Below are 17,828 nucleotides of genomic sequence, written 5' to 3'. Positions count from 1 at the left end.
CATCATTTTTGCAATCAATTTGTGATTTATGAAAGTGAAGAGCTATAAAGTTCATACATCTAATTAAAAGATGTTTGAGTCTTCAGGAAATATTATAGGGGCCATACACTTTTGAATCATGATCTGCTTTAGAAAGTTTTTGAGTTGCACTTCTCCTCGATACACTTAATATTCATAATTGCTTCATGGCAAGTCCTTGTGCATTTCAAATTGCAAAGTGCTTGCATTTGAAAGAAGCTTATGTTGATTAGATGGAATTAGGTGTTGAAAAACGACTTGCGGGTGAGAACACAACCGAATATAATGGATGATCCTCGACTTGTCAAAATCAGCCTGGGATGAGACCAGTCAGAAAAAATGTGAAAAGCCAGGGTGACCCCACATTCTTGAGAACTCAGCTGGTATAGAGCATGAAGATAATTTGTTTGTTCTGTGCAAAGGACGTGACTCTAAAATATGGGAGTTGATTCCACAGCTGCACTGTAAAACCATCTTTATTCCATAGAACTACAGAGTAATATGTAGTCATATAGACAACTTTCTCGCTCTCCTAAAGAAAAAATAGGGCAACACAAAAGTAGCACAAGGCAATGAATTTTTAATTCATACCTGGGTTGGATTTCTTTTTCTCTACTACTATATGCCCTTCGGCAAATTCAACCCCCTGAGCTTCAGTGTTCTCTACCACAAAAGAACAGTGAGAACATGTGCCTCACTTTCAGGTTAACAGATACAGTCAGAAACTTTGATAATACTTTATAATCCTCACTATGTGCAAAGTTGCATTCTAAACAATTTACATGGTTTATTCAATATTCATAGCACAACAAAAAATGCTTTAATGTATTTTGGCTACTCAGTGTGAAGGCAATAAACAAATTCTTCGCTGTTCTATACACTGAGAGGTCCAGGATCAAGGTACCAGCAGGCTGGTGTTTAGTCAGAGCCCTTACTGCATGTAAGGCTCTATCTTGTTATGAGCTCCCATATTAGATGGGGTAAATGAATTTCCTTGGACCTTTTGTGCAAGGCACTATTTATAGAGGCCCCACCCTCCTAATCTAACCAATTCCCAAACTTCGACATCTTGAGGGGAAGGTTTTCTGTTAGGGATGTGTGTGTGTGTGTGTGTGTGTGTGTGTGTGTGTGTGTGTGTGTGTTTGCTTGTTTCTTGAGGCAGGATCTCTACATCACTCAGGATATCCTGGAACTCACTCCATAGACGAGTCTAGCCTGAAACTCACAGAGAACTGTCTCTGCCTCTCAGTGCTGGGATTAGAGGCATGTACCACCACACCTGGCTTGAATGTAAGGTTTTTCAATATAAGAATTTGGGGAGGAGGTAGACATTCAGGCCACGGCAGAGTAGAAATGGATATTGAAGAAGAGAGAACTTGAATGTTCTTACCGTGTTACATGGTCAAAGGGTTTGGATTTGAACATAGGGGGAGAGGTCACCAGTCCTAATCCCAGTGTTTCACTCCCACAGCAAGGAGTCAGACCATGTGCTTAATATATATGAAAATTTCCTACAACATGGTTTTTACAACTTTAATAATTTTAAGAATTGTGTGTATGTGTATGTTTTTGTGTGCATGGGGGTATGCATGCAGTTGTGTATATATGTTTAACAACCAAAAGCAGATGTTGGATGTCTTCAAGTATGGCTCTCCACTGTCTCTGTCCCAGCCCAGTGCTTGAGTTACAGTGTGCTGCCATGCCTGACTTTTTCGTAGGTGCTGTAGATCCAACCTTAGGTCCTCATTCTTGAGCAGCAGGTATATTCCCAACCAAGCCACACCTCTATGCCCAAACTCAATTGTGATGATGGTGGTGATGATGGTGATGATGATGATGGCAATGATGATGGTGGTAGTAGTGGTGGGGGTGGTAATGATGATGATGGTGATACAGGTATCACTACAGATAAAAAGAACACATAACAAAGGAAATCTGTAGAAAACCTTAAGAAATTACTTGGACTACAAGAGTTCCAAGGTTCTTGACAGCCAAACTATAAACCAAAAGCTACAAACATGTGCCCAACATATATACTGCTTTAAAATTCAGACTGATACTCCAACCAAGGACAATTCATGGTGATAACCTAGAATGCCTGCCCAGATATAGCCCATGACAGTTCAGTGTCCAAGTGGGTTCCATAGTAATGGGAACAGGAGCTGTCTCTGACATGAACTGATTGGCCTGTTCTTTGATCACTCCCCCTTAGGGAGGAGAGCCTTACCAGGCCACAGAGGAAGACAATGCAGCCATTTCTGATGAGACCTGATAGACTAGGATCAGAAGGAAGGAGAGGAAGACCTCCCCTATCAGTGGACTTGGGGAGGGGCATACATGGAGAAGGGAGAGAGAGGGTAGGATTGGGAGGGGAGGAGGGAGGGCAATATAGGGAGGATACAAAGTGAATAAATTATAATTAATAAAAAATTCAAACGAGCAGGAAGATTTCTAAAGTTTGGCATCTCAGGGTGCAGGCAGATTTTTAAAAGCAAATACAAGCCACAGCAGAATGGGCCATCTCTAGTCAACTGAGAGGCCCAGCTGTTGACAGATTTCCAAGGACCTATCTCACTAACATGTGTGGCTCTTGTACCCAGATCCTCTGCATGGGCACAGTGCTGGGAAGAGATTCATGTTGTTATGTTAGAACTAAAACTATGACCAGAACATTTCAACTGCTCATGACTATCTCAATCTACTCTTTTTTTTTCCAGATAATTCAGAGACAGGCAGACTCACACATCCATTGCTCTTCTGGTTGCTGTGAGCAAATATGTGACAAAAACAAATTAAACAAATTAAGAGGGGTTGATTTTGGCTTATGGTCTGAGGGGACAGCCATCATGGAGGGGAAAAGAAGCCATGGCAGCAGGAATGTGAGGCAGTTTCTCACACTAATTCACAGGCAGGAAGCAAAAGGAGGAAGATGCCGGTGCTCACTTTGCGTTCTTCTTTCTATTCAGTCCAGGACCACACTTGTCCTAGTTCGCTTTCTGATGCTGTGACAGTGGCCATAACCAACAGTCACTTGGGAAAGAAAGGGCTTATTTAGATTACCTGTCCTGATCATAGTCTGTCACTGGGGGAAGCTAAGGCAGAAACTCAAGCAAGACAGGAACCTGAAAGTAGAAACTGAAACAGAGGCCGTGGACGATTGCTGCTTACTGCCTTGTTCCCCGGAATTTGTTCAGCCTGTTTTCTTGTACAGCCCAGGAGGACCACCTGCCCCGCAGTGACACAACTTCAGTGAGCTGGGACTTCTCATATCAATCATTAGTCAAGAAAATGCCCTACAGGCAATCTGATGAAGGCATAAACCTGGGTTCCTTTTCCTAGATAACTCTAGCTTATGTCAAGTTGACAGGAACCTAACCTGGACACCAGTCAATTAGATAGTACCATCCTAAAAATAACCTCGTTTGAGGCCATAATACCACAAACATGCTCTATCTCATCTCTAAGTATCTTCAAACACATTCAGAAGTGTTTTTCTGTGGTGGTCCTAAATGCTATTGACAGTAAAGGCAACTGTCTTAGTTAGGGTTTCTATTGCTCAGACAAAAACACTGTGACCAGAAAGCAGGTTGGGGAGGAAAGGGATTATTTGGCTTATACTTCCACACTGCTATTCACAATTGAAAAAAGTCAGGACAGAAACTCAAACAGGGCTGGATCCTGGAGGCAGGAGCTGATGCAGAGGCCATGGAGGTGTGCTGGTTCCTGTCTTGCTCCCCATGGCTTGCTCAGCCTGCTTTCTTGTAGAGCCTAGGATGGCAGCACCCACCATGGCCTGAGCCCTTCCCCATTGATCACTAATTGAGAAAATGCCTATAACTGGATCTCATGGAGGCATTTCCTCAACTGAGGCTCTACTTCTCTGATGACTCCAACTTGTGTCAAGTTGACACGCAAAAGCAGCCAGTACAGCAACTACCGCAACTAGGCTAGGCACAGTTTCTGGTACAGGCAACCAAATATGCCACTTATTTATAGTAAGTTGTGGTTGAAACAAAAAGTGTTTAAACAAGGTTCTCTAGCTTGCATCTGGTCTTTAACCTCCTTTGTGACTGTAATGTTCACCAAGCAGACAACCTGTCTTTGTGACAATGACATCAGACTTGACAGTCAACAGATAATTATGTGGAAGCTCTCTTAGATTCCACACCCTGTTAGCAGCAAACAAAACCTGCCTAGGTGTATGTGGTTCTGTCCTGCAAAGTTGCTGTCTTTCTCCTCATTCCCTTGACCTGGAGGCCTACCTGGCAGGGAATGGAACCTTAGATAAGTGGTTCTCATCCTGTGGATTGTGGCCCCTTTGGAATGCGGGTCAAACAAACTTTTCACAGGGGGCTAAGACCATCACAAAACACAGATATTTACATTACAGTTCATAATGGCGGCCAAATTACAGTTATGAAGTAGCAACAAAAATTTTGTGATTGGCGGTCACCATATGAGGAACTGAATTAAAGGGTCTAAAGGGTCGAAGCTTTAGGTTGATTGAGAAACACTGCCTTAGATGAACATGGTTGCAACTTAATTTATTCATGTGTTCTCCCATTCATCATTTAGACCTCTGTGTGAACTCTCATGACCTCAAGGGAGAAAACATCTTAGTATGTTATGGTTCAGATTTGCCCAACATAAACAGTGTCCATGTACTAATTCATAACACACGCTTGTCTGTACAGGACATTGGATTTAGGACCAGAAATAATCTAATTCTCACAATAATCCCATGTCATAGGCATCTACGGAGTAGCTCAATGGCTAGCTTGTTACAAGCTGGAAATCATTTATTTTTTTTTGCCACAAGTTTACATGGGATTTCCGTGTGCAGATTCAACAAATGAAGAATGAAAAATATTTGGACAATAAAATTGCTCCTACATTGAAAATATACAGATGTATTTCTTGCCTTTTTTTTTTTATAAATAATATAGTATGACAGCTAATTACACGGAATTTATATTATATTGCTTTAGGTTTATTATGTAATCTAGGGATCATTTGAAGACTATGTGATGATGTAAGTACGTAATATACAAATAGTACATCATTTTATGTAAGAAACTTCAGAATCTAAGGCCTGTACATTGCAGAGAGGTTTTTTAGCAAATCACTAGAAGACATGAAAGGAAATTGCCTTTACTAATGGAGATAATACATGTAAATGGAGTTTCATTTTAGGTAGTGTATAAAAGATAACCAGGAGCCACTGATGTAATATTTGAGCTTTTTCTTTTTTGACCTATCCTGTAGTAGCTGTGAGGGCATAATATGGCCATAAGAAGATTGTAACACAAAACAGATAAGAGCTATTCTACCTTCGGCTGCTAATAATTCATAAACTCCTTAACTCTAACAAATTCCCCATGTCTCTCTGCAGAAGGCTGATGCCGTGCGCGTGGTCACATTCACCGGCTGCATGGGAGAAACATACTTTGACAACAAACCTATAGGTCTGTGGAACTTCCGCGAGAAAGAGGGTGACTGCAAAGGATGCACCGTCAGGTGAGTTGAGATTAGAAGGCCTGCTCTGTGCATCACACGGTTTGCATTTTACTCTGTATCCATCTGTCACAAGGTAGAGCAGGTTCGGTTGTGCTTACGGTGTATCTACCAAAATCCCTGCCCAACCTGTGCAGGCATTTCCCAAGGACCTTGAAAGTGTCCTTAAACACATTTAATGGTCATGTGTTTTGTTTTGTTTTGCTTTGTTTTTTTATAAAATCTGCACAGATGAGAGATTTGAATCATAGGCAGTTAAGACTAGTCTCTTCCTCTGCCAATGTCTCTTCATGGCCAGAGGAATTTGCTTATCTATTAATGACCTCCAGTCATAATTATTATTTTATAAACTGATTAAGCATGCATGTAGAAACCTAGCTTAGTTTACTTTCCCTGTAGGACCTTTCAAATTGACATGTGAGTGCCCGCAAGTTCTTACAGGCATGATCAGAGGACGCTGAGACGCTGCTTAGGGTGGAAGGGATAGTGACTTCCAGTCAGTCCAGAAAGAAGTACCATATTAGACATCAACAAAGGTAAGAAGGAGTCCAGAACAAACAGGATTTTAATATATATCCAGCATACATTGCGAATGTAGGAAATAAAAGAGTTTGATATAAACCTGAATAGAAAGTATAAAAATAATAAAGTGAAAGTAGGGAATTTCTCAACATAAATACATAATCATTAATCATTTGATTAAAAATAATTTAAGTGTTGTAAAACTCTAAAGTATATATTAAATACCTGGAGAATTAATGTGATATACACAAGAATTCAGAAGTGCTAAGGAGTTTGTTTTTCAATTCTAATTTAATGAGCGTATGGGCATTTCAAAATCCCAAACCCAATTAACACAGCACGGAACATTTTGAATTTTCTTCTGAATATCTCTACAGTACCATACAGGAATACTCTCCAAAACATCTCTGAAAATCTTGATGACCAAGCCCTTTTCCTGATATCACAAACCTATCAACATAGCAGCAAGACAGTCTGACATATTTAAGATGGTTTATCTAGAACAGATTAACACAGAATATGAAAAGCTGTCTATTGAATTCTTTCAGTTCAACCAAAACCATGAGATATGATGCCAGGTTTGAAGGCAAGCCCAGCACTAAGAACACAGAGGTAGGAAATCAACACCAGCTTGAGACACATGAGGTCCAGACTCATGCTAAAAGTTTTCTTTTTAGTTTTCTAACTGGAATTTTTAGAAGGTTATTAACAAGTGCAGTGAAAGGAGATCTCGAAGAACTATCCATCCACTTGATATTGAAGTATGATATTGTTATCTATAAATGTGTCGCTTCATAGTCATAGCTGCCTTGGAATACATGGATTTCATGTACTCCATAATCAGGCTGAACATGCCTGATTATTCTCAAACATCAAATTCTCAGCTGTGTAAAAAAAACGTCCATATGTGGGTTATCTACGGCCTTCACACCTCCAACCTTCTGATACTAAAAAGAATTTAGTTCAGTCTCACTCATCAAAAGACGCATCACCAGGAAAGGAGAAAAAGTTAATAAAATAGTTAAGATATAAAGCACAATGAAAAAAAAAATCCCTTTGAAGGGGTATACAGTTTAACTTTGGAAATCTGCTTTATGGAGAAGGTAGCCTCTGAGATGAGCCTCAATGTGTGAAAGTCCAATAAAAATGTTTGCCAAGTGGATTGTGAAGAGCTGAGACAGAGTCAGTGTTCACAGCCCAGTTCTCTGCCATGATACATTTTGACGACAGCCCTCCCCTTTGCATATTGACCCTCCTATTTTAGTTGGATTTATATTGCTGATGATAAAGTAGCATGATTAAAAGCAACTTGGGAGGGGGGCGTGTATGCCTTTTCAGACCTAGAACCCCTAGAGCCTCTACAAAGATGTAGCCCAGGGCAGCAGTCTCCAAGTGGCTTCCCTAGTAATGAGAACAGGGACTGTCTCTGACAGGAACTCGGTGGATGGCTCTTTGATCACCTCCCCGTGGGAGGTGCAGCCTTACCAGGCCACAGAGGAAGCCAATGTAGCCAGTCCTGATGAGACCTGATAGGCTAGGGTCAGATGGAAAGAGAGAAGGACCTCTCCTAGCAGTGGAGTAGGGGAGGGACACGGGAGGAGATTAGGGAGGGAGGGTGCGATTAGGGGGAGATGAGGGAGGGGGCTACAGCTGGGATACAAAGTGAATAAACTGTAATTAATATAAAAAATAAATTATTTTTTAAAAGCATCTTGGCTACCATGGGCTACATCCAAACAGGGGTTTTAGGTTATATCCAGGCAAGGTCCTTGGTTGGAGAAACAGTCTCAAAGAAGACCCCTGTGCCCTGATGTATTTGGTCCTTGTGGGGCTCCTGTCCTTTCTAGGTCATACTAACTCCCCCTTCTTTCAAATGATTCCCTGCACTCTGCTGAAGGCTTGGCTATGAGTCTCAGCATCTGCTTTGCTAGGTGGAGTCTTTCTGATGCCCTCTGCGGTAGGCTCCTATCCTGTTACTTGTTTTCTCCTACTCTAGTAAGGGGGGCAAGGATTTTTTTCTGCCATGAATTCAATGACTGGCTCATTGAGCTTCCCCTCCCCCTGAGGGAGGAGCAGTCTTGTTAAGCCACAGATAAAGACACTGCAGCCAGTCCTGAAGATACCTGATAAGCTAGGGTCAGATAGAAGGGGAGGAGGACCTTTCCTATCAGTGGACTTGGAAAGGGGCAGGAAGGAGATGAGGGAGGGAGGGTGGGATTGGGAGGGGAAAAAGGAAGGGGGCTACGGCTGGGATACAAGTGAATGACCTGTGATTAAAATAAAAATAATAATAAAAAATAAATAAATTTCAAGTATTTAGCAAAAAAAAAAAAAAAAAAAAAAAAAGCAACTTGGGGAATAAAGTGTTTATCACAATTTATAGTTTCACAGGACAGTGCAGGGCAGGAGCTCATGCAGGGTAGGAACCCAGAGGTAGGAACTGAAGCAGAAGCCACAGAAGAACACTACTTACTGGCTTGCTCCCTGTGGCTTCCTCACCATGTTTTCTGGTGAGACCCAGGATGACCTGCCCAGGAGAGGAAGAGTTCACAATGGACTGGGCGCTCCCACATCAACCATTAACCAAGGAAATACCTTATAAATCTTGTTCTCAGAAACTCTCAGTTGATCCTTGTTCCCAAATGACTCCAGCTTATGTCAAGGACAAAACCTAACTAGGCCACCATAGTTATGCTGCCTGCTTCCAAATTACTCCCTGCTTTTCTTTCATGATTGAGGACATTTCACGGTAGAGGTGAATGATAGACTAGACAGAGGCATCTGGAATGTCCAGATGGAACCAGGGAGCAGAGTGAACTGGACGTTGAGAGCAGGGGATATGGAGAGTGAGAGAGGAAGAGAAAAGATAGGGAGCAAAGGGCATATGGGAACTGAGAGAGAGGAGCCAAGAGCATCTTTTCTTTTTAAAGTAAAGTTCTCCGTTTATATAAACAATTCTATATTTGAGGATTTCTTAAAGTATCTTTTTGCTTTATTTTAATTAGGGTTGCTGCTGTTATTTTATGTGGTTTGATTCTATAGTTGCAGAAGTTTTGAGTGGTCATCTCCAGCACTGTTTACCTTTGTGACCTTATATTTGTAACCACAATATTTATAGAACTCTGTGTATTGTTGTTTTTGTTTTCTTTTGAGAAAGCTTTGTCACAATTTTACATAAAGACCCAATCATTCAATTCAAATGACAAAACCGATTTTATGGGAAGGATAAAAGATAAGTCTCTAAATGGTAGGCTGGAAACTTTCTATAGAGACCTGAGAACATCGGTTTTAGAAAGCTTCACTTTTAGGTAAGTAATATTAAGCGTGTGGCTGTTGTAATACTTAGAATAATAGTGAAGAAATAACTCATTTTTTTAAATATAAAAAGTCACATTAGGATAAAAATACAAAAATCTTCTAGAAATGAAATCCATTTAATTAAAAATTAAAATTACAATGAAATGTGAAGACACAGTGCACACTCATTTCTGCACTGACAATCATCCATAGGACGTGGCTGCTCCAAAGCAGAGACTTATTCTGCACTGACTTGACCAGACACTCAGCTGTAGCACAGAAATAAAAGGTAAAATAAGGTACCATGTGTTTATTCTGTATAAAAGGATTATTACATTTCCTTTGAAAGTATGATTAAAATGGACAGGAACATCTAATAGAGTTTTACATGTTGGAATGTTATAGTATATACTTAAACGAACTAACTTTTTTCATCCCAACGTTACTCATTCAAAGCCGGCATCCCCTTTCTGACTAATATCGGTGACGAGTCGAGTGAAGGTGGCTGGCTGTTCTGCACCCATGTGTTTGCCCACTTCCAGCCTAAAGCTCTTTCCCGTAAGCTGTCTTTCGCTTGAGTGAGCTAACGTCATTGGTTGGGACGTGAGATATCTGAGAGTGACTGAAACTTTCATGTCACACTTGGAAAATTCCAACATGAATCAGTAAACGGCTTTTGTGAGATCCTACTGCAGTTCCCGGGGTATGTGATCTCTAATCCACATTCAGAAGAAGATAGAATTGGGACACAAGAAATTATGCAGGGAGGTTTTGTTATTTGGGTAATTTGAAAGGTGTCAGTGAATAGCAATGTCTGTGGACAAAGCACACAGAGAGGAGACAGGAAGGGCTCCTACAGCCCTTTTCTGCGATGTTCGTGGTAGCACAGTAGTACGCTATGCAAAGCTCTGGTGAGTGAGAGCTGCAGGAACATGCAGGGGGTCTGTTACAACATCCTCTTATTTTTAGTGTGGTGCTCCAGAAGTTACTGTGCTATCGCGATGAAAGCCTAAATAAGTTACTCACTACCTAACAGCCAAGTTACTCACTATCAAGTGCATGGTTAATAAGCTAATTTAGTCCCCCAGTTTCAAAGTTAACAACTTTTATGAACACTGAAAAAGAAAAGCATCCTATACTTAGAATCGTAATCCTCTCTAACAAGGAACCAAGAGCAAGCCAACTTTTACAAGTGTGAAACAGCTCTTCCAAAACAGCACACTCAGTTTTACGCTCCATATTTTTTATCTCATTAGCCAGGATTTCATGAAAATAACATTTTAAGGCAATTATCTTATGACAAAACCATCACACCTCTCATTAGCCCCTCTTCCCTCAAAACAATACGATACCCCATTTTCAAAGCTTACGTGAAAGTTCATGAAAGTTTTAAAACTCTTCCCACAGTCAGACTTGTTCTAAAAGAACAGGTTCTGAATGCACAAGTGATACATAAATGATGAGCTGTGTGGGTGGGTAGGTAGCTGGGTAGATGGCTGTATCGTTAGATATTTAAATATCCAGATACATAAGATAGATGAGGTAAACTCACGTTTGAACAACAAATACTTTCAAGTGTTGTGTTTATAGATTTATCTTAATCTTCATTATTAAACAGATATTGAACATATATTCTCTATGAATCATTTTGCTATATGAAAGTCTCCTTCATCCCACAAATGTTTATTGCAATCAATTGGGCAAGGGCTAGCTAGCATAGACCCTGCTATAGGTAAGGGCCCATAACTTCTGGACAATCTCTCAGAGTCATACACTAATGACAAACACAAATTAAAAAGGACAAAGTGAAATACAGGCATCTTTTATTGCCTGAATTTAACTTGTCAAAGGAAGTGTGTTCGATCGTGATCATTTTGAGATGGGGGTCTATATTCTACTGTCCTATGTAGATGGGAAGTGGCATAATAGATTGAGTCTGTCTCAAATTCTAGCCGTGTACACAAATATTACTAAGAAGTACTTAAATATTATTTAATACTCTACTTAAATGATTGCCTAAACATACTTATGAAAGTCTAGTTAAGGGATTATGGTTTGGAGTCTAAGGTTGTGGCCAGTGGAGGTAGGAACAGGAAGGATACCTGGCATGTTTGAGATAGTTTCAGTCCTGCAACAGCTTGCCATCCAATCCAGGGGACAGTCTAATTCATTGAAGGATGACAAACAAAATGGATCTAACTGGTGTGAAACATCTCTTTTCAGCCCGCAAGTGGAAGACAGTGAGGGGACTATTCAGTTCGATGGAGAAGGTTATGCATTGGTGAGCCGGCCCATCCGCTGGTACCCCAACATCTCCACAGTCATGTTCAAGTTCCGGACATTTTCATCAAGTGCTCTACTGATGTATCTTGCTACACGAGACCTGGTAAGATGGAGAATGGGAAATGTATTTGCTCCTTTTTTTTGAAGGATACCGATATAATTATTAGTGATTGATAAAGTTATCAGTTAAACCTAAAGGGAGTTGATAATGGCTGTGTGGTAGCAAAGAACGATATGGCAAGTGCTTATGTATTTTCAGTGATGATTTAATCATAATACAATCCAGTTTTGTTTTTTTTTCTCTGTAGTATCGCACCCTTGATAACTCTTTATAAGAATTATCCTGTGATAATTTATTTGCCCAGGATAGAATTATATAGCAACAAATCTAGCTTCCTTTCCTTATTTGGGAGTCCTAAGCTGAAAGTTATTCCCAAATACTCCTTTGCCTCATTTTTCTCAAATTGATCTTTCTTTAGTAAATTCTTTTAGGGATCTTGCCATTTTGTTTGCTCAATACATTTTCAAAAGAACCCACTTTGCACCACCATCGTGAGGGAATATGTCCCAGGAATTTGATTGTGGCCATCTGCACTGAAACAGCACACTCACAAGCAAAAAAAAAATACAGTGAGTAACACTAGTTCTATTTCAGAAACAGAAATGACACATGCAGCAATCTAGCCATAAGGCCCTTTTATAAACCCCGTAAAGAATGAGTACCCATATATTTCTCTGTGTATCTCATCACTGGTGTATTTTTTTCTCTATTAATAGAAAGATTTCATGAGTGTAGAGCTCAGTGACGGACACATAAAAGTCAGCTATGATCTAGGTTCAGGAATGGCTTCCGTTGTCAGCAATCAAAACCATAATGACGGGAAATGGAAATCATTCACCCTGTCAAGGATTCAGAAACAAGGTGAGTTTTGAAAAGTAAGAATGCAGCGTGGGCCTTAATCATGCCATCCAAAGCACCCGTGAACCTAATCAGGAGAAGGGCCTTGCCTGTAATTTCAGCTACTTGCAAGTTCTGTGAAAAATTGATACAGTCATTTCTTTGGCTTACGTTATAGGTGGTTTGGATTAGACAAGACTGATTGAAGAGCCAAATGGTTCTCTGTCATTTTCTTTTTTGAAACTGAGAGCTTAATTTGAAAGCATAAAAGTGTCTTACAACTTGTGAAATTATATCCTATAACAGGTTTGGAAATGGCTTTTCCATTTTGTGTGCTTTTCTATTTTGTTGAGATGTTTCCTTCAGTTTAGAATCTGTAGGGTGGTATGACTCAACTATCAGTTCCTTGCTCTTCAAAAATTTAAAAAAAAACTGTAAACATATTCCAGTAATTTACTGAGTAGTAATGACATGACATTTGTTATGGTTCTGAAACCTTTCATAACTGATCATTATTTCAACTGAGTATTTTGATCTGTTGTTAGAGAATGGGAACTGTACCCTTTAACTTGTGTATGCTGGCAAACATATGTGTGTATATTCACACACACACACACACACACACACACACACACATATATATATACACATCTTACATATATACCTTTATTGTGCAATTATATACATATGTATGTGTGTGTATATATAGTATGTTTGTGTGTGTGAGTGATGGCCAATCTTGGTTGTCAGTTCAAGACACTTGAGCAGATTTAACCTTACTTAAAGAACTGCCCCCATCATATTTATCCATTGTGGTACAAGGCATGTCTGTGGGGCATTTTCTTCATTGCCAATTAATGTAGAATGGCCCAGCCTACCGCAGATGGTCCAAGGCAGGTTGGCATGGTCTGTATTAGAAAGTTAGCTAAAGGTCAGCCTGGAAGCCAGCCAGTAAGTAACATTCCTCAATGGCTTCTGGTTCAATCTCCAGTCTTGAGTTGCTGCTTTGGCTTTCCTTAATAATAAACTGTAACCTCTAAGTTGAATGAACCCTTTGCTCCTCTAAATTGTTTTTTTGTCAGAGTGTTTTATCACAGCAACAAAAAGCAAATTAAAGCAAGACAGATAATCATAACCAAGCTGGAAGGCCATGTCTCTTAATTCTTAGTATGGTGTAATGATGAAGTTATTATTTGGATAGAATCTTGTAATTCTCTTTACTATGACATGACCAATATCTGAAATCCAAATTTTAATACTTATGCAAACATATATAGATATAATTAATATTTATGACGCCAATGTGATGTTTTAAGAAAATTTGGTTTTAACCCTGTACCACCTTCCCCCAAACTCTGTATTTAATAATTTTTTGCCAATCATCCACTAAATACTGTGAAAGAACTAAAGGAAATCTGAAGCAAAGCTTGTCTTCAAGAAACTTATAGTCAGATTATACAAGAATGGTTAATTGCTGGTAGAGCTGGTAGCATGGAAAGGGAGAAATCAGCTCCAGGGATTGTCCCTGAGATACTAGCAAGGGTGGAAGAATGGCCAAGGCAAAAGCACTGTAGAGATTTTAGAGGAAAGTTTCACAAATGCTGGAGCCACCTGAAAAACAAGAAGCACCACTTTGAGTCACCATCTCCTTGGAGAAACACCTTAGGGAAGTAAAGAGCTAATTCACTCTTCTGCAACCTGACATGCTTCATTCTTTGTCCCCATGGAAGAGAGGCACAATGCCCACAAGCCCTCAGAACTCTGTGTAGTTCAAGAAGGACATTTAATTAGGTGTTTCCCACACTTCTTTAATCAAATAAACCCTTCCACTACTGCAGGAGCAATGTTCTGCCAGACACATGTTCGCAATCACACTAATAGGTATCAGTAATTGTGTACGATAAGAGGATGAATGATGTTAGAAAATTACTGGATGATGCATAGATCAGGGTGAGTCTGTGCAGACCCTTGTGAGATAACAAAACGACTTTAGCCATAGGTGAACTAAACTCTTCACCAAGGCTGTGGTATTATTGGATCTGGGCTTCACTGGAATTTCTTCCAGAGTATGTTGGTCAGTGTCTTTGTGACCATTTTTGTTGCTCTTGAGATCTTCAAAGAGCCAGTAAACAGGATAAAATTAAAGTCAGTAATGAGAATGGAGAGGGGAGAATGGCATTAAAAAATATCAAATATCTTATACTCTATAAACACAGGAACAAAATTTGAAAGAATCCTTTTTTCTTAGATAACAAGATTGTGTCAGTGTTATTGAAGGATTTGTTAAACTTGAGAGAAAAGACAGCATTTTAGGGCTTTGTGTTTTTTTCTTCTTTTGAAAAATCACCAGTTCTATTTGAGGTAAATTGTATGCAAGATACCTTTAGCACCTTCAGTGACCTAGGAGACTGTGTATTTGGCAGGCAATTTGATTACACAGTAAACTCTAGTCATGGCTACATAAAACCTTGTCTCAAAGAAAAAGGAAGAGTAATATTTTATCATAGAGCATAGTGTGTCTGTAGGAAATAAGAGCAATAGAATTCATCATCAATGGAAATATGGAAGCGATAAATAGTCCTTGAAAAGTATGGTAGCAGAGTAGTCACAGTGAAGGCTAGAAGAGGCTCATTAGGGTGCAAAGGACAATGAGGAAGCAGGCACTGTGACGATGAACTGATTCCAAAAAAAAAAAGTTTGTCTCAGAAGTTCAAGGGAGAAGGGAATAAAAGGCAATAGCTAGCAACCATGAGTGTGGAGTTGGAGGGGCAAGTTTCCGGAACTGAGAGAACATTCTAGTAGTCTCCATTGTTTTCTAGCATGTTGTAAATACTTGGTATACTTTTTTGTTTGATTTGTGAAAGGGTGATTCTTCAGCATAGTGGTAGGCTATGAAGAATGTGCCAGAAAAAAGGAAGCCAATGATCAAAGATAGGAGTGGTCAGTGATACAGCAGGAATCCAAACTATTTCAGGACCCAGTCCAAGGCAGGGTGGTGGAAGCGGGACAAGTTAAGCAAGAGGTATACTCTGGGCACAGGGGCACTCCAAGGTCGTTCTCTTCAGAAAATGAGCATAGGAGAGAACAAGAAGTCACAAACTGACAGGTTAGAAGAAAGATTCCATATGCGCTGTGGGGAAGGTGTAAGAAAGCACAGGCGCCAGGCTAGGCAGACTAGAGCCACAAACTCTAAAGATGACACTGTGTCGACAGGTAAAATCATGGGGGCAGGACTGATTCAACTTCTTAGGAGTAAAATTTCCATACATTGTCACCTTGGAAATATATCTATTGTTATTCATCTGTCACCTTGTCTTTTTTATTTTGTCCATTGAAACAAGTAATCCAAAAGTCAAATTATAGGACTGTGTCAATGTGAAAGTCATTAAAGCAGTCTTCCAGTTTATTGTAGGTCAGTCACTGCCTCCAATTGGTGTTATATATATATTTTTTCAGTTTGCACTAAACTTACATTATTACCCATTTGGGGTCCAGAAACCAGAGGAACGTTGGCAGTCCTGAAGCTATAGAGTCTTATGCGCCATTCCTTTTTTGCATTTTGGCCCCCATGCCACGGTTACTAGTACGTCCTCTTTGCTAAGTGTTCTTCTGGGTCTGCAGATGAACTGTGGGCTCCCATTCAGATATGGCTTCTGAAATACCTCCATCCAGTGCACCAAGCAGTCACCCCTCGCTCTTCCTTGAAAGCTCACAACACGAAGATGCTGCCTTCCCTGCTGTGTCTCCATAGAATCACATTAAGTTCCACATATTCCAGTTGTTCAGAAATTGCACTCCCAGATTAGCTTCAGATCGTCTCCTAACTGCATTTGTTTTCTGGTCTGCAGCCACCCACTTCTCAAATCAAATAGTTGCCACTTTTGTTATAATAAAACTGTATAGATGTCTGGTGTTCTACATGTTTTTTAATATTATATATTCTCTGATACTTTTAAAAGATTTTATTATTCTGGCAGGTCAATTAATATGAATTATTTTTCATAGTAAGGAGAAGAACATGAAAGCCACAATAGAACATTAGGCAATGGTTATAAAATATAATTGGCAAAAGAAAAACCAATAAGACTTATTATATATGTTTAAGAAATGAAATCTCAGTAGGAAAATACAGTCATAGAACCTGGAGAAGCAATGTTGAAAAATTACATGCACAACTGTGAAATAAGAATCGTAGGAAAATTTGATGCTAAGAAAATGCAAAAAGGGATGCTGCTCCACAGACACCAGAATGTCTAAAATTTAAAATCCCAGTCACATCGAGTGCTGCAAAGATGAAGGACAGAGGAAACCCGATAGATGGCAAAAGAGAATGGAAGATGGCTCAATACTGGCAGGTGTCCACCATGTGCAAGTTTACCAGCCCCATGAACAAACCATTCTGCTCCCTCTTGTATGAAAGCATGGATCACAGCAAATCCTTGGTCCAAACCATTCATATCATTTGTGAAACTCAAAAGACGAAACCAAGTTGAGCATCCACGTGCATTGTATATTGACATACACAAATTGTTATAAATACATATTCAAGAACACTACTTAATCGCAAAAGCAACAAACTATTAATACACTGCAAATGAATAGATATAAAATATTGAATGGTATAAGTTAGACAAGAGGAACACATTTTATTAAATTATATGGATAATGCAAACTCATCTATAGACACATAAAACATGGGTGCTATGAGTGTCAAGCTACATCAGGAGTGTAGGGTAGGGAGGTGGAACTGTGAAAACTCATAAGGAAACTTTTAGAGGGATAGACACACTCACTGTTTTGAAGGAGGTAACGGGTCCATGGGTATATGAATATTTGAAATTTTGTTATGGTATACCTATTAAGATTTGGCAAAGCTTAATATGTCAGCTAGCCAACTATACCTCACAAAAGCTATTCTTAAGCAGCATGATTAGTATATACATAGAATAACCATGTCAGTGAGGGCCTTGATTTTATTATATATGAATGCTGAGAGGGATGTCTTCAAGTTTAAAAGAATGACTAGTGTAACAATGCCACCAAATAAAATAATTCATGTATGCTTGAGAGTACAAAGTTTCCCCCTTTGGTTCATAATATGGTTAGCATTGAAAGAAAATGCTAATAATGGTGTCTTACTTGTTGAATGTAAATTTTCAAAAAAATTCAGGCCCAGACATATTATCATATTAGAAATAAACCTGAATTTACTATGTTGGCTAAAACTAAGATGAGAACAAAGGAAAGAACATTAGGGTGTGTCTATATAGTCCAAGAATTCACAATATATGGGGAG

At 39.5% G+C, this 17,828-nt stretch overlaps 1 protein-coding gene across 1 annotated transcript in view; it reads left to right on the top strand.

Moving 5' to 3' along the window:
* The window catches only part of Lama2 (laminin subunit alpha 2), a 602,337-nt gene that overhangs the window by 542,108 nt on the left and 42,401 nt on the right, over positions 1 to 17,828 (top strand). Inside the window, exons 48-50 of the mRNA XM_055599236.1 lie at positions 5,411 to 5,535; positions 11,575 to 11,737; positions 12,412 to 12,556. Coding sequence (XP_055455211.1) covers positions 5,411 to 5,535; positions 11,575 to 11,737; positions 12,412 to 12,556 — 433 coding nt within the window. The remainder of the gene's footprint in view (positions 1 to 5,410; positions 5,536 to 11,574; positions 11,738 to 12,411; positions 12,557 to 17,828) is intronic.

Source organism: Psammomys obesus, unplaced genomic scaffold (genome assembly GCF_907164565.1).
Source record: "Psammomys obesus unplaced genomic scaffold, mPsaObe1.curated_primary_1811, whole genome shotgun sequence".
Classification (NCBI taxonomy): Eukaryota; Metazoa; Chordata; class Mammalia; order Rodentia; family Muridae; genus Psammomys; species Psammomys obesus.
Note: the sequence above shows the minus strand (reverse complement) of the source record. Positions and strands in the feature narration are given on the sequence as shown.